Genomic DNA, 22502 nt, shown 5'->3' with positions numbered 1-22502 from the left:
AAACCGCCAAGCGGGGAGGCGGTCTCCCGGAGAGAGGCAGGGGGCCGGGCGGGACGCACTGACCCCGTTGACGTTGCTCTCCTTGCCGCTCATGCTCTGCAGCACGGCCTTGTCCAGCCCCAGCTTCAGGCTGGCCTTGTCGAACATCTCCCTCTCGTAGGAGTTGCGCGTGATGAGCCGGTACACCTTCACCGCCTTGGACTGGCCGATGCGGTGGCACCGCGCCTGGGCCTGTGGGGGGGTGGAGAGACTGGGAGATTAGCTGCGAGGAACTGGCCAACGGCAGTACCGATGGCGGCTCCTTCCCCAGTCCGGTCTGATGACGGGAATCCGGACCGGCAGGAGCCCGGAGGGGCGGCGCGGCTCACCTGCAGGTCGTTCTGGGGGTTCCAGTCCGAGTCGAAGATGATGCAGGTGTCGGCGGCCGTCAGGTTGATGCCCAGCCCCCCCGCCCGCGTGCACAGCAGGAAGACGAAGCGGTCCGAGTCCGGGCGGCTGAAGCGGTCGATGGCGGCCTGCCGCAGGTTCCCGCGCACGCGCCCGTCGATGCGCTCGTACAGGTACCTGCCGGGGAGGCACGGGACACGCCCAGCTCAGAGCGGCGGACGGGGACACGCGCGGGCCCGGGCGCGAGACGGACGCGATGACGCGCCCCCTCACGATCTAAACCACCGCATGCCCGGCGCGGCGAGAATCACTGCAGCTGGGCGCCGCGACCCACGACTCAGCCGCAGGAAACACTCATTAGAATTATAATAATAATAATAATAATTGCTTACACTGATATAGCTCTTTTCTGGACACTCCACTCAAAGTGCTTTACAGGTCATGGGGATCCCCTCCACACCCACCAGTGTGCGGCCCCCCGCAATGGGATGCTGATCACACCCATTACAGGAAAACGCTGCTCCTCGTGCCAGTGAAACCCACCCACAGCTCCGGCGCTGCACCCCCACTGACCTCTTGTGGATGAGGTAGTCCTCCAGGATGTCCAGGCAGCGCACCATCTGGGAGAAGATGAGCACCTTGTGGCCGCCGGCCTTCAGCTTGGGCAGCAGCTTGTCGATCAGCACCAGCTTGCCGGCGGAGCGCACCAGGGCCTGCAGGTGGAAGTCGGGGGCCATGGGGTCGTAGACCTCCCTGAGCTCACACAGGATCTTCTCCTCCGCCCCTGAGGCAGAGAGAGAGAGAGAAAGAGGCGGGAGGAGAGATATTAACAGATGGGTGGGTGGCTGCAGCAGGTGGTGAGCACTAACGAGCGTTAATGAGTGTTAATTACCGGTGATGAGGTAGGGGTGGCTGCAGCAGGTGGTGAGCACTAACAAGCGTTAATGAGTGTTAATTACCGGTGATGAGGTAAGGGTGGCTGCAGCAGCAGGTGGAGCAGCACTAACGAGCGTTAATGAGTGTTAATTACCGGTGATGAGGTAGGGGTGTCTGCAGCAGCAGGTGAGCACTAACGAGCGTTAATTACCGGTGATGAGGTAGGGGTGGCTGCAGCAGGTGGGCACTAACGAGCGTTAATGAATATTAATTAATGGTGATGAGGTAGGGGTGGCTGCAGCAGCAGCAGGTGGGCACTAACGAGCGTTAATGAGTGTTAATTACCGGTGATGAGGTAGGGGTGGCTGCAGCAGCAGACAGGTGAGCACTAACGAGTGTTAATGAGTGTTAATTACTGGTGATGAGGTAGGGGTGGCTGCAGCAGCAGCAGGTGGGCACTAACGAGCGTTAATGAGTGTTAATTACCGGTGATGAGGTAGGGGTGGCTGCAGCAGGAGGTGGGCACTAACGAGCGTTAATGAGTGTTAATTACCGTGATGAGGTAGGGGTGGCTACAGCAGCAGGTGGGCACTAACGAGTGTTAATGAGTGTTAATTACCGTGATGAGGTAGGGGTGGCTGCAGCAGGAGGAGGTGGGCACTAACGAGCGTTAATGAGTGTTAATTACCGGTGATGAGGTAGGGGTGGCTGCAGCAGGAGGTGAGCACTAACGAGCGTTAATGAGTGTTAATTACCGTGATGAGGTAGGGGTGGCTGGAGCAGGAGGAGGTGGGCACTAACGAGCGTTAATGAGTGTTAATTACCGTGATGAGGTAGGGGTGGCTGCAGCAGCAGGAGGTGAGCACTAACGAGCGTTAATGAGTGTTAATTACCGGTGATGAGGTAGGGGTGGCTGCAGCAGCAGGAGGTGAGCACTAACGAGCGTTAATGAGTGTTAATTACCGGTGATGAGGTAGGGGTGGCTGCAGCAGCAGACAGGTGAGCACTAACGAGCGTTAATGAGTGTTAATTACCGTGATGAGGTAGGGGTGGCTGCAGCAGCAGCAGGTGGGCACTAACGAGCATTAATGAGTGTTAATTACCGTGATGAGGTAGGGGTGGCTGCAGCAGGAGGTGTGCACTAACGAGCGTCAATGAGTGTTAATTACCGTGATGAGGTAGGGGTGGCTGCAGCAGCAGACAGGTGAGCACTAACGAGCGTTAATGAGTGTTAATTACCGGTGATGAGGTAGGGGTGGCTACAGCAGCAGGTGGGCACTAACGAGCATTAATGAGTGTTAATTACCCGTGATGAGGTAGGGGTGGCTGCAGCAGCAGGTGAGCACTAACGAGCATTAATGAGTGTTAATTACCGGTGATGAGGTAGGGGTGGCTGCAGCAGCAGGTGGGCACTAACGAGCATTAATGAGTGTTAATTACCCGTGATGAGGTAGGGGTGGCTGCAGCAGCAGGTGGGCACTAACGAGCGTTAATGAGTGTTAATTACTGGTGATGAGGTAGGGGTGGCTGCAGCAGGAGGAGGTGGGCACTAACGAGTGTTAATGAGTGTTAATTACCGGTGATGAGGTAGGGGTGGCTGCAGCAGCAGGAGGTGAGCACTAACGAGCGTTAATGAGTGTTAATTACCGGTGATGAGGTAGGGGTGGCTGCAGCAGCAGGAGGTGAGCACTAACGAGCGTTAATGAGTGTTAATTACCGGTGATGAGGTAGGGGTGGCTGCAGCAGGAGGTGTGCACTAACGAGCGTTAATGAGTGTTAATTACCGGTGATGAGGTAGGGGTGGCTGCAGCAGGAGGTGGGCACTAACGAGTGTTAATGAGTGTTAATTACCGTGATGAGGTAGGGGTGGCTGCAGCAGCAGGAGGTGAGCACTAACGAGCGTTAATGAGTGTTAATTACCGGTGATGAGGTAGGGGTGGCTGCAGCAGCAGGAGGTGAGCACTAACGAGCGTTAATGAGTGTTAATTACCGGTGATGAGGTAGGGGTGGCTGCAGCAGGAGGTGTGCACTAACGAGCGTTAATGAGTGTTAATTACCGTGATGAGGTAGGGGTGGCTGCAGCAGCAGGAGGTGAGCACTAACGAGCGTTAATGAGTGTTAATTACCGGTGATGAGGTAGGGGTGGCTGCAGCAGCAGACAGGTGAGCACTAACGAGCGTTAATGAGTGTTAATTACCGGTGATGAGGTAGGGGTGGCTACAGCAGCAGGTGGGCACTAACGAGCATTAATGAGTGTTAATTACCGTGATGAGGTAGGGGTGGCTGCAGCAGCAGGTGAGCACTAACGAGCGTTAATGAGTGTTAATTACTGGTGATGAGGTAGGGGTGTCTGCAGCAGCAGGAGGTGAGCACTAACGAGCGTTAATGAGTGTTAATTACCGGTGATGAGGTAGGGGTGGCTACAGCAGCAGGTGGGCACTAACGAGCGTTAATGAGTGTTAATTACCGTGATGAGGTAGGGGTGGCTGCAGCAGCAGGTGAGCACTAACGAGCGTTAATGAGTGTTAATTACCGGTGATGAGGTAGGGGTGGCTGCAGCAGGAGGTGGGCACTAACGAGCGTTAATGAGTGTTAATTACCGTGATGAGGTAGGGGTGGTTGCTGCAGCAGGTGGTGAGCACTAACGAGCGTTAATGAGTGTTAATTACCGTGATGAGGTAGGGGTGGCTGGAGCAGCAGGTGGGCACTAACGAGCGTCAATGAGTGTTAATTACCGTGATGAGGTAGGGGTGGCTGGAGCAGGAGGAGGTGTGCACTAACGAGCGTTAATGAGTGTTAATTACCGGTGATGAGGTAGGGGTGGCTGCAGCAGGAGGTGGGCACTAACGAGCATTAATGAGTGTTAATTACCGTGATGAGGTAGGGGTGGCTGCAGCAGCAGGTGAGCACTAACGAGTGTTAATGAGTGTTAATTACCGGTGATGAGGTAGGGGTGGCTGCAGCAGCAGGAGGTGAGCACTAACGAGCGTTAATGAGTGTTAATTACCGGTGATGAGGTAGGGGTGGCTGCAGCAGGAGGTGGGCACTAACGAGCGTTAATGAGTGTTAATTACCGGTGATGAGGTAGGGGTGGCTGCAGCAGCAGACAGGTGTGCACTAACGAGCGTTAATGAGTGTTAATTACCGGTGATGAGGTAGGGGTGGCTGCAGCAGGTGGTGAGCACTAACGAGCGTTAATGAGTGTTAATTACCGTGATGAGGTAGGTGTGGCTGGAGCAGGAGGAGGTGGGCACTAACGAGCGTTAATGAGTGTTAATTACCGTGATGAGGTAGGGGTGGCTGCAGCAGGAGGTGGGCACTAACGAGCGTTAATGAGTGTTAATTACCGGTGATGAGGTAGGGGTGGATGCAGCAGCAGGTGGGCACTAACGAGTGTTAATTACCGTGATGAGGTAGGGGTGGTTGCAGCAGCAGGTGGGCACTAACGAGTGTTAATGAGTGTTAATTACCGTGATGAGGTAGGGGTGGCTGGAGCAGGAGGTGAGCACTAACGAGCGTTAATGAGTGTTAATTACCGTGATGAGGTAGGGGTGGCTGCAGCAGGAGGTGGGCACTAATGAGCGTTAATGAGTGTTAATTACCGTGATGAGGTAGGGGTGGCTGCAGCAGACAGGTGGGCACTAACGAGTGTTAATTACCGGTGATGAGGTAGGGGTGTCTGCAGCAGCAGGTGGGCACTAACGAGCGTTAATGAGTGTTAATTACCGGTGATGAGGTAGGGGTGGTTGCAGCACTTGCGCAGCTCCATCATGGCGTTGAGCAGGTTGGGCACGTTGCTGCTCTGCGCCGCCCCCTGGCTGAGGAAGGTGAAGTTGCGCTCCAGGATGGCGCGGTAGTATCTCTTCTGCACGGCGGTCAGCTCCACCTCGATGATGGTCTCCTGCTTGGGCGCCAGGTTCTTCTCCACGTCCTCCTTCAGGCGCCGCAGCATCATGGGCTTCAGGATGGCCTGCAGCTTCTGCACCTGAGGGGCGGGGTGAGAGGGGGCGCTGATGCGGGCAAGACACCGCGTGCCCCCGTGCTCCCTGGGTCCCCGAAACCAGCCCCGCCCCCCCCCTGCACCCCGACAGCCCACCAGATACTGCCTGCCTCCCTGCCCCCAGGGTCCCCGAAACTGGCCCCGCCCCCCCCGCACCCTGACACCCCACCTCGATACTGCCTGCCTCCCTGCCCCCAGGGTCTCCGAAAGTGCCCACACTACCCAGGCACCCCAGGGGCCGCCCACAGCTCTCCTGTCCCCACACTCCACCCACACTGTCCGTGTGCCCCAACACACACCACTACCCGCCCCCCCCAACTCTTCATTCGAACCCTTTCAGTGTCATCCTCGCTGGCCCATCATCTGCGCACCCCAGCCCCTCTCGGGCTCCGTACCTGCTCCTCGGTCTTGAGGTCCCCGAAGTCCTTGAGGAACTCGGTCTCCGAGGGGAACTGCGTGGGCTCCAGGAAGTGCAGCAGGCTGAACAGCTCCTCCACGGTGTTCTGCAGGGGCGTGCCTGTCAGCAGGACCTTGTGCTCCTGGGAAGAGGGAACGGAGCCGGTCAGTGTCATCAAAGGAGGAGGCAGCGATCTCCCAAAACACCCCAGGGCCAAAACGGACCAGGATCACCCTGGAGGTCCTTTTCCAACTGGGACTCTGCACAGCCCCACCCACTTCTGGCCAGCCCCGCCTCTGGCCAGCCCCACCCACTTCTCCACAGCCCCGCCCCACCCACTTCTCCACAGCCCTGCCTCTGGCCAGCCCCACCCACTTCTCCACAGCCCTGCCTCTGGCCAGCCCCACCCACATCTCCACAGCCCCGCCCCACCCACTTCTCCACAGCCCCGCCCCTGGCCAGCCCCACCCACATCTCCACAGCCCCGCCCCACCCACTTCTCCACAGCCCTGCCTCTGGCCAGCCCCACCCACTTCTCCACAGCCCCGCCTCACCCACTTCTCCACAGCCCCGCCCCACCCACTTCTCCACAGCCCCGCCCCACCCACTTCTCCACAGCCCCGCCCCACCCACTTCTCCACAGCCCTGCCCCACCCACTTCTCCACAGCCCTGCCCCACCCACTTCTCCACAGCCCTGCCTCTGGCCAGCCCCACCCACTTCTCCACAGCCCTGCCCCACCCACTTCTCCACAGCCCTGCCTCTGGCCAGCCCCACCCACTTCTCCACAGCCCTGCCTCTGGCCCGCCCCACCCACTTCTCCACAGCCCCGCCCACCCCTTCCTCCATCCCTCCTCTCACCAGGTCCAGCATTTTGAGGCTGTCCAGCAGCTTGCAGTTGCGGTTCTTGAGGCGGTGGGCCTCGTCGATGACCACGCAGCGCCAGGCGATCTCCCGCAGCTCGGGGCAGTCGGACAGCACCATCTCGAACGTGGTGATCAGGGCGTCGAACTTGTAGGCCCCCGGGATCAGGTGTCCCTGAGAGAGAGAGGGGTGTGAGAGAGCATTCCTTGACGTCTCCCAGCCAACAGCAGGACCAGCAGCCTGTACGTCTGGCGGAGTGGGATCTGCTTTCTGATTTTTATACTGCAGCACCAACAGAAAAACAGAGCTGCGTAAGACTGCCTCTACCCCAAAAGTGTCCAGTCAGTCAGTCAGTCAGTGTCTGTATGAACCCCTCTCTCTCAGGGCAGTGTTAATGTACTGGAGTGTCCAGTCAGTCAGTGTGTCTGTATGAACCCCTCTCTCTCAGTGCAGTGTTCATGTACTGGAGTGTCCAGTCAGTCAGTGTGTCTGTATGAACCCCTCCCTCTCAGTGCAGTGTTCATGTACTGGAGTGTCCAGTCAGTCAGTGTGTCTGTATGAACCCCTCTCTCTCAGTGCAGTGTTCATGTACTGGAGTGTCCAGTCAGTCAGTGTGTCTGTATGAACCCCTCTCTCTCAGTGCAGTGTTAATGTACTGGAGTGTCCAGTCAATCAGTGTGTCTGTATGAACCCCTCTCTCTCAGTGCAGTGTTAATGTACTGGAGTGTCCAGTCAATCAGTGTGTCTGTATGAACCCCTCTCTCTCAGTGCAGTGTTAATGTACTGGAGTGTCCAGTCAGTCAGTGTGTCTGTATGAACCCCTCTCTCTCAGTGCAGTGTTAATGTACTGGAGTGTCCAGTCAGTCAGTGTGTCTGTATGAACCCCTCTCTCTCAGTGCAGTGTTAATGTACTGGAGTGTCCAGTCAGTCAGTGTGTCTGTATGAACCCCTCTCTCTCAGTGCAGTGTTAATGTACTGGAGTGTCCAGTCAGTCAGTGTGTCTTTATGAACCCCTCTCTCTCAGTGCAGTGTTACTGGACTGTCTCTCACCTTATCATCCCTGCAGTACATCTCATACTGCTGTATCATCTGCCGGCTGGCCAGGCTGCCATGGTAGACAATGGCGTTCATCTCAGTCCAGCTGGCGAACTCGCGCTCCCAGTTGGCGATGGTGGACAGGGGCGCGATGACGAGGAAGGGGCCGCGGATCCCCACGCTGTGGATCTCCGACAGCAGGGTGATCGACTGGATCGTCTTCCCGAGACCCATCTCATCCGCAAGGATACAGTTCTGCCTGCAGGAGGGAGGCAGACAGGGAAGAGAGATCGTACAGCAGAGAGACAGAGAGGGAGACGGAGGAGGGATCGTACGACGGAGACGGAGACAGAGAGGGAGACGGAGGAGGGATCGTACGACGGAGACGGAGACGGAGGAGGGAGACGGAGGAGGGAGACGGAGGAGGGAGACGGAGGAGGGAGACGGAGGAGGGAGACGGAGGAGGGATCGTACGACAGAGAGGGAGAGGGAGGAGGGATCGTACGACAGAGAGGGAGAGGGAGGAGGGATCGTACGACAGAGAGGGAGAGGGAGGAGGGATCGTACGACAGAGAGGGAGAGGGAGGAGGGATCGTACGACAGAGAGGGAGAGGGAGGAGGGATCGTACGACAGAGAGGGAGAGGGAGGAGGGATCGTACGACAGAGACAGAGACAGAGACAGAGACAGAGACAGAGACAGAGACAGAGACAGAGACAGAGACAGAGACAGAGACAGAGACAGAGACAGAGACAGAGACAGAGACAGAGACAGAGACAGAGACAGAGACAGAGACAGAGACAGAGACAGAGACAGAGACAGAGACAGAGACAGAGACAGAGAGGGAGGGAGGTGAGATCGTACAGCAGGTGGACACTGACCTGTTGTACCAGTTGAAGAGCAGCCAGTTCACTCCCTCCAGCTGGTATTCCCGGAGAGTATTCCCGTTCTTGTATTCCCGGGAAAGATCCAGCTTTTTCCAGGCGCTGGCTGGTGGACGAGGCTGGAGGAGACAAGTGGGTTAATTACACGGAGACAAAGGATTCGTGTTGATATCCCAGACAGAATGGACACAGCACTGACTGCTGCCTGAAGACACTGTGCGGACAACAAGAGGACAGTACTGACCACTCTAGAGACAGACACTGGACAGTGAGCACATGGACACAGAGGACAGTGAGGGGACAGTACTGACCACTCTCTTGAGGCAGGACTGTCTGCTCTGTATCTTCTTGAACTCCAGGACCTTTCCCTCATCCACATCCTCCTTCAGCTCCCAGGTGGAGTCTTCATAGGGCAGAGAGCACCACTTCACCAGGTAGTACACCACCGGCTACAACAACACAACACAGTCAGCGTCACACACCACCGGCTACAACAACACAACACAGTCAGCGTCACACACCACTTCACCAGGTAGTACACCACCGGCTACAACAACACAGTCAGCGTCACACACCACCGGCTACAACAACACAACACAGTCAGCGTCACACACCACTTCACCAGGTAGTACACCACCGGCTACAACAACACAACACAGTCGGCGTCACACACCACTTCACCAGGTAGTACACCACCGGCTACAACAACACAGTCAGCGTCACACACCACCGGCTACAACAACACAACACAGTCAGCGTCACACACCACTTCACCAGGTAGTACACCACCGGCTACAACAACACAACACAGTCAGCGTCACACACCACCGGCTACAACAGCACAACAGTCAGCGTCACACACCACTTCACCAGGTAGTCCACCACCGGCTACAACAACAACACAACACAGTCAGCGTCACACACCACTTCACCAGGTAGTCCACCACCGGCTACAACAACAACACAACACAGTCAGCGTCACACACCACGTCACCAGGTAGTCCACCACCAGCTACAACAACAACACAACACAGTCAGCGTCACACACCACGTCACCAGGTAGTCCACCACCAGCTACAACAACAACACAACACAGTCAGCGTCACACACCACGTCACCAGGTAGTCCACCACCAGCTACAACAACAACACAACACAGTCAGCGTCACACACCACGTCACCAGGTAGTCCACCACCAGCTACAACAACAACACAACACAGTCAGCGTCACACACCACGTCACCAGGTAGTCCACCACCAGCTACAACAACAACACAACACAGTCAGCGTCACACACCACGTCACCAGGTAGTCCACCACCAGCTACAACAACAACACAACACAGTCAGCGTCACACACCACGTCACCAGGTAGTCCACCACCGGCTACAACAACAACACAACACAGTCAGCGTCACACACCACGTCACCAGGTAGTACACCACCGGCTACAACAACAACACAACAGTCAGCGTCACACACCACGTCACCAGGTAGTACACCACCGGCTACAACAACAACACAACAGTCAGCGTCACACACCACGTCACCAGGTAGTACACCACCGGCTACAACAACAACACAACAGTCAGCGTCACACACCACTTCACCAGGTAGTACACCACCGGCTACAACAACAACACAACAGTCAGCGTCACACACCACTTCACCAGGTAGTACACCACCGGCTACAACAACAACACAACAGTCAGCGTCACACACCACTTCACCAGGTAGTACACCACCGGCTACAACAACAACAACACAACACAGTCAGCGTCACACACCACTTCACCAGGTAGTCCACCACTGGCTACAACAACAACAACACAACACCAGCACACAGTCAGCGTCACACACCACTTCACCAGGTAGTCCACCACCGTATACAACAACAACAACACAACACCAGCACACAGTCAGCGTCACACACCACCGGCTACAACAACAACACAACACAGTCAGCGTCACACACCACTTCACCAGTTAGCACACTGCCAAGTACAACACCGCAACACACAGTGCAACACCCGACTTCACCAGGCAACAACAGCGCCTCACGCTGTGAAAGGCAAAGCCGGTGGAACCGGGCCCCCTCACCTCTCCGTTGTCCTTGTCCACACTGTGGGACTCGTCCAGGATCCTGTCCACCTCCACATAGTCGGGGTTGAAGGGCTCCTCGTCCTGCACACGGAGGGAGAGGAGAGACCAGGACAGAGGACAGAAGGACGGGGGGAGAGAGGGACGAGAGGGAGGTGAGATAAACCAGCCGGGAAGAACCGACTGAGACGCCTGGACCTTCGGGCGCAGGAAGAGAAGAGACATCCAAAATAAATCGCGCCAACCCCCCCGCGCAACCCCCGGTTTCATAGGTCTACGTCTGATCCTCAATCAGCAAAGACCGAGAAGGCAGGTGACGATAAATCCCACTTCAGAGAGCAACGGGGCTCGAATCGAGCTGTGACAGGGGCAGGGTCAAACACAAACAAACGAGACAGCGCCCCCTCCAGGATCAGGAGTGCATTACCACTAACACAAAGGACACCGCGCCGCCCTAGGGAAGGGACGTCTTCTCCAGGGATGGACACACACATTTGAAAGCAAGCACAGCTGCACACTTTGTGACGTTGTCGGGATTTGAGATGCTTGACCACCACGCGGTTTGGAACACGGAGGGGAAAAATAAAAACCCGATCTGAAACGAACTTGCCACGGGGGCGTGACGGGGAGCCCGAGGCAGCTCACTCCCGCCCTCACTGACCTCCTGGAACAGGTGCCGCATCTGAGCCATCTTGGTCTTGAACCTCTTGAGCTTCTGGTGGATCCGCTTGTCCCTCTCCAGCTGCTCCATGGTGGCCCACTCACAGTGCAGGTACGAGCTGAGGTCCAGAGGCAGGTTTCCATTAGTGTCTCTGTGTGAGAAGCGTCTCTGGGGTCTGTATTAATCTGTGTGTGGGGTGTCTCTGGGGTCTGAATTAGGGCCTGTATTAATCTCTCTGTGTGTGGGGTGTCTCTGGGGTCTGTATTAGGGTCTGTATTAATCTCTGTGTGAGGAGTGTCTCTAGGGTCTGTATTAGGGTCTGTATTAATCTCTGTGTAAGGAGTGTCTCTAGGGTCTATATTAATCTCTGTGTTACTAAAGTGTATGCTAATCTCCAGATTAACACGTGCTCCATCATATGATGCTTAGTCCTGCTCATACTTACTAGTTCTTGTATTTCACAAAGAACTCCTCCACATTGACGTACTGACCAGGGGAGATCTGCAAAACAGAGAGGCAGGGAGCTTGAGCACACAGATTAAGACCCGACAGCTACTCAGCACACAGCCCGTGTCCATTCAACAACTCTCACAGCGGTCTTCAACCACCCACAGTCCCCCACAGCACCACCCCACTGTCTTCAACCACCCACAGAACCACCCCCACTGTCTTCAACCACCCACAGTCCCCCCCCACTGTCTTCAACCACCCACAGTCAACCACGCCCACAGTGACACCCCACTGTCTTCAACCCCCCACAGTCAACCACGCCCACAGTGACACCCCACTGTCTTCAACCACCCACAGTCACCCACACCCACAGTGACACCCCACTGTCTTCAACCCCCCACAGTCAACCACGCCCACAGTGACACCCCACTGTCTTCAACCCCCCACAGTGACACCCCACTGTCTTCAACCCCCCACAGTCACCCACACTCACAGTGACACCCCACCGTCTTCAACCCCCCACAGTCACCCACACTCACAGTGACACCCCACCGTCTTCAACCCCCCACAGTCACCCACACTCACAGTGACACCCCACCGTCTTCAACCCCCCACAGTCACCCACACTCACAGTGACACCCCACTGTCTTCAACCACCCACAGTCACCCACACCCCCAGCAACACCCCACTGTCTTCAACCACCCACAGTCCCCCACACCCACAGTGACACCCCACTGTCTTCAACCACCCACAGTCCCCCACACCCACAGCGACACCCCACTGTCTTCAACCACCCACAGTCACAGCGACACCCCACTGTCTTCAACCACCCACACCCACAGCGACACCCCACTGTCTTCAACCACCCACAGTCACAGCGACACCCCACTGTCTTCAACCACCCACACCCACAGTGACACCCCACTGTCTTCAACCACCCACACCCACAGTGACACCCCACTGTCTTCAACCACCCACAGTCCCCCACACCCACAGTGACACCCCACTGTCTTCAACCACCCACAGTCCCCCACACCCACAGTGACACCCCACTGTCTTCAACCACCCACAGTCCCCCACACCCACAGTGACACCCCACTGTCTTCAACCACCCACAGTCCCCCACAGCAACACCCCACCGTCTTCAACCACCCACAGTCCCCCACACCCACAGTGACACCCCACTGTCTTCAACCACCCACAGTCCCCCACACCCACAGTGACACCCCACTGTCTTCAACCACCCACAGTCCCCCACAGCAACACCCCACCGTCTTCAACCACCCACAGTCCCCCACAGCAACACCCCACCGTCTTCAACCACCCACAGTCCCCCACACCCACAGTGACACCCCACTGTCTTCAACCACCCACAGTCCCCCACACCCACAGTGACACCCCACTGTCTTCAACCACCCACAGTCCCCCACACCCACACTGAGGTATAGTAGCTGCCCAAGGTGTGAACTACCCCACGCCCACACTGACACTCCCTCTGACCCACCTCTTTCCTGCTGACCCGCATGGAAAGCACTTTATCCACGATGGCAGCATCCTCCTCGCTGGGGTTCTCCTGCAAGACCATTAACATCATCATCAGCTGAGCTCTCCAGCTCTCCCCCACACTTCACCTACAATTCTACTGAGTGATCCAAGAACCCTCAACTCATTCCTCGACCCATGTCTCCATCTCTGTAAACTCCTAACTCCCAGCAGTGTTCAGTCAGTGTGTCTGTATGAACCCCTCTCTCTCAGTGCAGTGTTAATGTACTGGAGTGTCCAGTCAGTCAGTGTGTCTGTATGAACCCCTCTCTCTCAGTGCAGTGTTAATGTACTGGAGTGTCCAGTCAGTCAGTGTGTCTGTATGAACCCCTCTCTCTCAGTGCAGTGTTAATGTACTGTAGTGTCCAGTCAGTGTGTCTGTATGAACCCCTCTCTCTCAGTGCAGTGTTAATGTACTGGAGTGTCCAGTCAGTCAGTGTGTCTGTATGAACCCCTCTCTCTCAGTGCAGTGTTAATGTACTGGAGTGTCCAGTCAGTCAGTGTGTCTGTATGAACCCCTCTCTCTCAGTGCAGTGTTAATGTACTGGAGTGTCCAGTCAGTCAGTGTGTCTGTATGAACCCCTCTCTCTCAGTGCAGTGTTAATGTACTGGAGTGTCCAGGGTGGATTATCTCACCACGAAGAACTGCATGGCCGGCAGTCCATCCCCCTCCCCCAGCTGCTCTGGGATGGGCAGCTCCCTGCTCATGGTGGTGACGTCCACCTCCTCCTCCTGCTCGTCCTCGTCGTCCGTGATCTTGATGTCCAGGTCCTCGGTGTACTTCTTCCTCTTGACCTGCCGGTTGGAGCGCCGCTTCTGCGGGGGGGGGGGAGAGGGTCAGGGCGGCCGAGGGGAGGGCAGCAGAGGGGACCGGGAGGGGGAGACGGCCGAGACCCACCTGCAGGCCGCTCTCCTCCTCCTCCGCCCGGGGAGACGCCGGGGGGCTCAGCTCCCCTTCGGAGTTCTCCGAGGAGCCCGTCCGCTTCCGCTTCTTCCCAACCACCGGAGTGATGGTGCTGGGAGACAGGGAGAGACACAGGTCAGACTAAGGTGAGACAGAGAGACACAGGTCAGACTAAGGTGAGACAGAGAGACACAGGTCAGACTAAGGTGAGACAGAGAGAGACAGACAGACGGGGGGAGGTGCAGCGGGAGGCGCAGAGGGAGACAGACAGACAGACAGACGGGGGGGAGGCGCAGAGGGAGACAGACAGACAGACAGACAGACAGACAGACAGACAGACAGACAGACAGACAGACAGACAGACAGACGGGGGGAGGCGCAGAGGGAGACAGACAGACAGACAGACGGGGGGAGGCGCAGAGGGAGACAGACAGACAGACAGACGGGGGGAGGCGCAGAGGGAGACAGACAGACAGACAGACGGGGGGAGGCGCAGAGGGAGACAGACAGACAGACAGACAGACAGACAGACAGACAGACAGACAGACAGACAGACAGACAGACAGACAGACAGACAGACAGAGGGAGGCGCAGAGGGAGACAGACAGACAGACGGGGGGAGGCGCAGAGGGAGACAGACAGACAGACGGGGGGAGGCGCAGAGGGAGACAGACAGACAGACGGGGGGAGGCGCAGAGGGAGACAGACAGACAGACGGGGGGAGGCGCAGAGGGAGACAGATACAGACAGACGGGGGGGAGGCGCAGAGGGAGACAGATACAGACAGACGGGGGGAGGCGCAGAGGGAGACAGACAGACAGACGGGGGGAGGCGCAGAGGGAGACAGACAGACAGACGGGGGGAGGCGCAGAGGGAGACAGATACAGACAGACGGGGGGGAGGCGCAGAGGGAGACAGACAGACAGACGGGGGGAGGCGCAGAGGGAGACAGACAGACAGACGGGGGGAGGCGCAGAGGGAGACAGATACAGACAGACGGGGGGGAGGCGCAGAGGGAGACAGACAGACAGACGGGGGGAGGCGCAGAGGGAGACAGAGAAAAGGAGCACGAGGTGAGGAAGGGAGAGACGGGGGCCACACACACACACACACTCACTTGGTCTTGCTCTTGCTCTTGCTCTTGCTCCCTCCCCCGGCCCCGCCCCCCGCGGCCCCGCCGCCGCCGGCCACGCCCCCCTTGCCCTTCTTCGCCGCCGCCTTGCCCGCGCTCCCGCCGGGGCCGCCGGCCTTCTTCTTCCCGCCGGCCGCCCCCCCGCCGGCCGGCCGCTTCCGGCCAGGGGCCAGGGAGGAGGAGGAGGAGCAGGAGGAGGAGGCGGAGCCGGCGGCGGCCCCGCCCGCGTCCGCCTGGCCGCCGGGGGCGACGGCGGGCAGCTCGTCCAGGTTGAGCACGCGCGGGATGTTGCGCTCGCCCCGGGCCTTGGCCCGCGCGATGGCCTCCGCCACGATGCGGTTGGCCTTCTCCTGCTTGCGGAGGTGCTCCAGGCGGCGCGTGGACTCCGAGCCCCCCGGCGCGGGGGAGGGGGCGGCGGCGGCCGAGGAGGAGGAGGAGGAGGCGACGGCCGCGGTGGCGTTGATGACCTTGACCACGGAGACGCTGCCCGGGGAGCCCCCACTCTGGGAGGAGCCGCTCTGAGAAAGAGAGAGAGAGAGAGGGGCGAGAGTTATGTCTTTGTTGTAAATGTCTGTAATATGTCTGTAGATTTTATTTTACTTCTATTTTTTGTTTTGTTCCATGTGAATTTTATTATTTTACGTGCTTTGACAACACTGATTGTACCTATCGGTCATGCTAATAAAGCACCTTGAATTGAATTGAATTGAGAGAGAGGGGGGCTCTGTCCCAACACAGGGAGGGAGGGGTGTGTGTCTGAACAGGGGGCGCGGGAGAGACGGGGCTCTGTCCCAACAGGGGGTGTGAGGGGTGTGTGTCTGAACAGGGGGCGCGGGAGAGACGGGGCTCTGTCCCAACACAGGGAGGGAGGGGTGTGTGTCCGAACAGGGGGCGCAGGAGAGACGGGGCTCTGTCCCAACACAGGGAGGGAGGGGTGTGTGTCCGAACAGGGGGCGCAGGAGAGACGGGGCTCTGTCCCAACACAGGGAGGGAGGGGTGTGTGTCCGAACAGGGGGCGCGGGAGAGACGGGGCTCTGTCCCAACACAGGGAGGGAGGGGTGTGTGTCCGAACAGGGGGCGCGGGAGAGACGGGGCTCTGTCCCAACAGGGGGTGGGAGGGGTGTGTGTCCGAACAGGGGGCGCGGGAGAGACGGGGCTCTGTCCCAACACAGGGAGGGAGGGGTGTGTGTCCGAACAGGGGGCGCGGGAGAGACGGGGCTCTGTCCCAACACAGGGAGGGAGGGGTGTGTGTCCGAACAGGGGGCGCAGGAGAGACGGGGCTCTGTCCCAACACAGGGAGGGAGGGGTGTGTGTCTGAACAGGGGGCGCGGGAGAGACGGGGCTCTGTATCAACAGGGGGTGGGAGGGGTGTGTGTCTGAACAGGGGGCGCGGGAGAGACGGGGCTCTGTCCCAACACAGGGAGGGAGGGGTGTGTGTCCGAACAGGGGGCGCAGGAGAGACGGGGCTCTGTCCCAACACAGGGAGGGAGGGGTGTGTGTCCGAACAGGGGGCGCAGGAGAGACGGGGCTCTGTCCCAACAGGGGGAGGGAGGGGTGTGTGTCCGAACAGGGGGCGCAGGAGAGACGGGGCTCTGTCTCAACAGGGGGTGGGAGGGGTGTGTGTCCGAACAGGGGGCACAGGAGAGACGGGGCTCTGTCTCAACAGGGGGTGGGAGGGGTGTGTGTCCGAACAGGGGGCGCAGGAGAGACGGGGCTCTGTCCCAACAGGGGGTGGGAGGGGTGTGTGTCCGAACAGGGGGCGCGGGAGAGACGGGGCTCTGTCCCAACACAGGGAGAGAGGGGTGTGTGTCCGAACAGGGGGCACAGGAGAGACGGGGCTCTGTCTCAACAGGGGGTGTGAGGGGTGTGTGTCTGAACAGGGGGCGCGGGAGAGATGGGCTCTGTCCGAACGCGGGGTGTCGTACCTGGGGCTGCAGCAGCAGTTTCAGCGGCACGGCCAGCCTCTGGCCCTGGCCCTGGGCGATCTGGAGCACCTGCTGACCCCCAGCGCAGGGCCCCTGCGACACCAGCTGCAGCTGCGGGCGACACGCGGCAAACGTCAACACTTCCACCTGCCCCACCTGCCCCACCTGCCCCACACCGCCCCACCTGCCCACCACTTCATTCCTGGGATAGCACCCCCACTGCCTCCTGCCCCACCTGCCCCCACACTGCCCCACCTGCCCACCACTTCATTCCTGGGATAGCACCCCCACTGCCTCCTGCCCACCACGCCCACTCTCTTTCTCTCCACCTGCCCCCCCACCCCCACTGCCTCCTGCCCCCCCCCTCTCCACCTGCCCCTCCACCCCCACTGCCTCCTGCCCCACCCCTCTCCACCTGCCCCTCCACCCCCTCTCCTCCTGCCCCCCCTCACCTTGGCGCCCTGCGCGTTGGGCTGCTGCTGGACCTGCAGCTGGATGGTGAGGACCTTGGGCTGCCCGCCGGGCTGCCCGCCCCGCGCCTGCGTGAGAGCCGCCAGCTGGCCCCCCTGCAGCACCAGCTTGCCGGGCAGAGACCCCAGGACCAGCCGGGGCTGCTGGCCCCCCCCGGCCGCCCCCGTGCCCCCGGCCAAACTCACGGCCCCCCCAGCCTGGGGCGGCTGCTGCAGGACCAGAGTGATGCGCTTCGCTTCTCCCTGGGGGAGAGGAGAGAGCTGAATCGGGGGAACAGACACCCTCGAACCCCGGTCCTCACACCTCGGGGCCGAGCGAGAAGGACACACACACACACACAGAGGTACAGGGCTCCCCGAGACAGGGGCGTCTCCTCGAGCCCAGCATGACACACACACACACAGAGGTACAGGGCTCCCCGAGACAGGGGCATCTCCTCGAGCCCAGCAGGACACACACACACACAGAGGTACAGGGCTCCACGAGACAGGGGCGTCTCCTCGAGCCCAGCAGGACACACACACACACACACACACACACACACACACAGAGAGGTACAGGGCTCCCCGAGACAGGGGCGTCTCCTCGAGCCCAGCAGGACACACACACACACACAGAGGTACAGGGCTCCACGAGACAGGGGCGTCTCCTCGAGCCCAGCAGGACACACACACACACACAGAGGTACAGGGCTCCCCGAGACAGGGGCGTCTCCTCGAGCCCAGCAGGGGACACACACACACCCACACACCCACACACCCACACACCCACACACCCACACACCCACACACCCACACACACAGTTCACCTGCCGGGCACCAGCGGACAGCGAGGCGGCGGGAGGACAGGAGGACAGCGCTCTTACCTGCTGCGGCGCGGTGGCGAGGGTGATGCCTTGAGGCCGGGCGGCACCAGCTCCGCCCCCCTGCGCCTGGGCCTGGTTCTGGCCCTGCTGGGCCGGGATGGAGGTGAGCAGCACCTGCTTCAGCGGCCCGTTGGTGGTCTGGACCAGTCGCTGGACCCCGGAGCCCGGCTTGGGCTGGACCTGCACCTGCGCGGGGGCCTGGGCCGCCGGCGCCGCGCTCAGCAGCGCCCCCCCGGACACGATGGACACGCCGGGCCGCAGCGGCGTGCCCGTCAGGACCTTGGCGATGGTGACCTTGCCCGGCGTGCCGCCGGCCTGGGAGACGGCCTGGAGCACCTGCTGCCCCTGCAGAGGAGCCTGGGAAGGCCCGGTCAGGCCCGAGGGGGCCTTCAGGATGACGATCTTGGGGGCCGCCTGCCCGGTGGCCGGGGCCCCCGCCGAGACGGGCACGGCCAGGGGCGACCCCAGCATCACCGCGCCGGCCGGGGGCGGGGCCTTGTCGGGGTCCTTGGGGCCCGAGGGCCCGGCGGCCTGGGGCGGCGGCGGCGGCGCCTGCTTGTGGGCCGCGGCGGCGCCGGCCGGGCTCACCTGGTCCAGGGCCAGCTGCAGGGCCTCCTCGATGGGGTCGGCGCCGCCCTGGCCGAACGTCTCCTCGGGCAGCGGGTCCAGGCTGAACAGGCTGGGGTCGTCGAACAGGTCCATGATGGGGTCAGCCATAGCTGCCCCCCCGGGCGGCCCGGGACTCCGCCTCCTGCCCGAGTGGGGCTGCCCCGCCCGCCGCGGGCCGAGGGGGTGCGGGGAGGGGTCAGGCGGGGGTCAAGACAACCAACAAACGACACCGCCGAAATATCAGGGTACCGGGCAGTGACCCCAGCCGAAGCCTCTGTCTGTGTGGGCTCCTCGCACCCGGGACGCCCCGTCTGAGCCCTCGAGTCTCTGGAGACCAGCCCCCTGGCTGCCCCCCGCCTCGAACCGGGGACCTGGAGGGGCTCGCTGCCCGCTAGACGGCTCTCGGGGCCCCTCAGAGTCTCCTCTTCCTCGCCACCGTCAGCATCATCGTCGTAGTCTTCCTCTTCAGCAGGGTGCAGCAGTCCCGCCCTCCGCCGCTCCTCGGACACAGGCCTACGCCCGCAGCTGCGGCGCGCGGCCACAGGGGGGCGCCATGGAGCACAGCAGGGACGAAGCAGGAGAGGGGCGCTGGCGCCGGGAACCGTTGATCCGGATGCTCTGGGGGTAGGGAGAGAGGTGGCTCTGCGCGTTGGGGGGCTTCCTGTGCGGGATAGGGGGGCGCAGCTCTCTCAGTGATCGCGGGACCCGTCCTGCCAGGGAGAGGGAGAGATGTCACCTCCGAACACAGGGATGAGAAACCAGCACTGAGACCAGGACGGACCCCCCCACACACACACACAGTCACACTCGAGCCAGAGACAGCGCCTGTAGGACTGACCCCACACACACACACACAGTCACACTCGAGCCAGAGACAGCGCCTGTAGGACTGACCCCACACACACACACAGTCACACTCGAGCCAGAGACAGCGCCTGTAGGACTGACCCCACACACACACAGTCACACTCGAGCCCGAGACAGCGCCTGTAGGACTGACCCCACACACACACACACAGTCACACTCGAGCCAGAGACAGGGACTGACCCCACACACACACACAGTCACACTCGAGCCAGAGACAGCGCCTGTAGGACTGACCCCACACACACACAGTCACACTCGAGCCAGAGACAGCGCCTGTAGGACTGACCCCACACACACAGTCACACTCGAGCCAGAGACAGCGCCTGTAGGACTGACCCCCCACACACACACACAGTCACACTCGAGCCAGAGACAGCGCCTGTAGGACTGACACCACACACACACAGTCACACTCGAGCCAGAGACAGCGCCTGTAGGACTGACCCCACACACACACACAGTCACACTCGAGCCAGAGACAGCGCCTGTAGGACTGACACCACACACACACAGTCACACTCGAGCCAGAGACAGCGCCTGTAGGACTGACCCCACACACACACACACACACACAGTCACACTCGAGCCAGAGACAGCGCCTGTAGGACTGACCCCACACACACACACAGTCACACTCGAGCCAGAGACAGCGCCTGTAGGACTGACCCCACACACACACACACACACACACACACAGTCACACTCGAGCCAGAGACAGCGCCTGTAGGACTGACCCCACACACACACAGTCACACTCGAGCCAGAGACAGCGCCTGTAGGACTGACCCCACACACACACAGTCACACTCGAGCCAGAGACAGCGCCTGTAGGACTGACCCCACACACACACACACACACACACAGTCACACTCGAGCCAGAGACAGCGCCTGTAGGACTGACCCCCCCCAACACACACACAGTCACACTCGAGCCAGAGACAGCGCCTGTAGGACTGACCCCACACACACACACACAGTCACACTCGAGCCAGAGACAGCGCCTGTAGGACTGACCCCACACACACACACACACACACAGTCACACTCGAGCCAGAGACAGCGCCTGTAGGACTGACCCCACACACACACAGTCACACTCGAGCCAGAGACAGCGCCTGTAGGACTGACCCCCCCCACACACACACAGTCACACTCGAGCCAGAGACAGCGCCTGTAGGACTGACCCCGCACACACACACAGTCACACTCGAGCCAGAGACAGCGCCTGTAGGACTGACCCCGCACACACACACAGTCACACTCGAGCCAGAGACAGCGCCTGTAGGACTGACCCCACACACACACAGTCACACTCGAGCCAGAGACAGCGCCTGTAGGACTGACCCCACACACACACAGTCACACTCGAGCCAGAGACAGCGCCTGTAGGACTGACCCCACACACACACACACACAGTCACACTCGAGCCAGAGACAGCGCCTGTAGGACTGACCCCACACACACACACAGTCACAGTCGAGCCAGAGACAGCGCCTGTAGGACTGACCCCACACACACACACAGTCACACTCGAGCCAGAGACAGCGCCTGTAGGACTGACCCCACACACACACACAGTCACAGTCGAGCCAGAGACAGCACCTGTAGGACTGACCCCACACACACACACAGTCACACTCGAGCCAGAGACAGCACCTGTAGGACTGACCCCACACACACACACAGTCACACACAGTCACACTCGAGCCAGAGACAGCGCCTGTAGGACTGACCCCACACACACACACACAGTCACACTCGAGCCAGAGACAGCACCTGTAGGACTGACCCCACACACACAGTCACACTCGAGCCAGAGACAGCGCCTGTAGGACTGACCCCCCCCAACACACACACACAGTCACACTCGAGCCAGAGACAGCGCCTGTAGGACTGACCCCACACACACACAGTCACACTCGAGCCAGAGACAGCGCCTGTAGGACTGACCCCACACACACACACACACACAGTCACACTCGAGCCAGAGACAGCGCCTGTAGGACTGACCCCACACACACACACACACAGTCACACTCGAGCCAGAGACAGCGCCTGTAGGACTGACCCCACACACACACAGTCACACTCGAGCCAGAGACAGCGCCTGTAGGACTGACCCCCCCCCACACACACACAGTCACACTCGAGCCAGAGACAGCGCCTGTAGGACTGACCCCACACACACACACACAGTCACACTCGAGCCAGAGACAGCGCCTGTAGGACTGACCCCACACACACACAGTCACACTCGAGCCAGAGACAGCGCCTGTAGGACTGACCCCACACACACACACACACAGTCACACTCGAGCCAGAGACAGCGCCTGTAGGACTGACCCCACACACACACACACACAGTCACACTCGAGCCAGAGACAGCGCCTGTAGGACTGACCCCACACACACACAGTCACACTCGAGCCAGAGACAGCGCCTGTAGGACTGACCCCACACACACACAGTCACACTCGAGCCAGAGACAGCGCCTGTAGGACTGACCCCACACACACACAGTCACACTCGAGCC

The 22502-nt window shown here is 59.9% G+C and overlaps 1 protein-coding gene across 1 annotated transcript in view; it reads right to left on the bottom strand.

Annotated features, from left to right (window-relative positions):
• The window catches only part of chd8 (chromodomain helicase DNA binding protein 8), a 42707-nt gene that overhangs the window by 16578 nt on the left and 3627 nt on the right, over nucleotides 1–22502 (bottom strand). The window contains exons 2-20 of the mRNA XM_069188690.1: nucleotides 18491–19809; nucleotides 17607–17867; nucleotides 17155–17265; nucleotides 15215–15747; nucleotides 14092–14209; nucleotides 13830–14009; nucleotides 13156–13224; nucleotides 11646–11701; nucleotides 11201–11318; nucleotides 10540–10623; nucleotides 8753–8890; nucleotides 8439–8560; nucleotides 7574–7817; nucleotides 6521–6697; nucleotides 5659–5802; nucleotides 4990–5248; nucleotides 961–1171; nucleotides 369–564; nucleotides 64–231 (exon numbers count right to left, since the gene is read on the bottom strand). Of these exons, the coding sequence (XP_069044791.1) occupies nucleotides 64–231; nucleotides 369–564; nucleotides 961–1171; nucleotides 4990–5248; nucleotides 5659–5802; nucleotides 6521–6697; nucleotides 7574–7817; nucleotides 8439–8560; nucleotides 8753–8890; nucleotides 10540–10623; nucleotides 11201–11318; nucleotides 11646–11701; nucleotides 13156–13224; nucleotides 13830–14009; nucleotides 14092–14209; nucleotides 15215–15747; nucleotides 17155–17265; nucleotides 17607–17867; nucleotides 18491–19207 (3906 nt within the window). The 5' untranslated portion in view covers nucleotides 19208–19809. The remainder of the gene's footprint in view (nucleotides 1–63; nucleotides 232–368; nucleotides 565–960; nucleotides 1172–4989; nucleotides 5249–5658; nucleotides 5803–6520; nucleotides 6698–7573; nucleotides 7818–8438; nucleotides 8561–8752; nucleotides 8891–10539; nucleotides 10624–11200; nucleotides 11319–11645; nucleotides 11702–13155; nucleotides 13225–13829; nucleotides 14010–14091; nucleotides 14210–15214; nucleotides 15748–17154; nucleotides 17266–17606; nucleotides 17868–18490; nucleotides 19810–22502) is intronic.

Source organism: Lepisosteus oculatus, chromosome 4 (assembly GCF_040954835.1).
Source record: "Lepisosteus oculatus isolate fLepOcu1 chromosome 4, fLepOcu1.hap2, whole genome shotgun sequence".
Taxonomy (NCBI): domain Eukaryota; kingdom Metazoa; phylum Chordata; class Actinopteri; order Semionotiformes; family Lepisosteidae; genus Lepisosteus; species Lepisosteus oculatus.
Note: the sequence above shows the minus strand (reverse complement) of the source record. Positions and strands in the feature narration are given on the sequence as shown.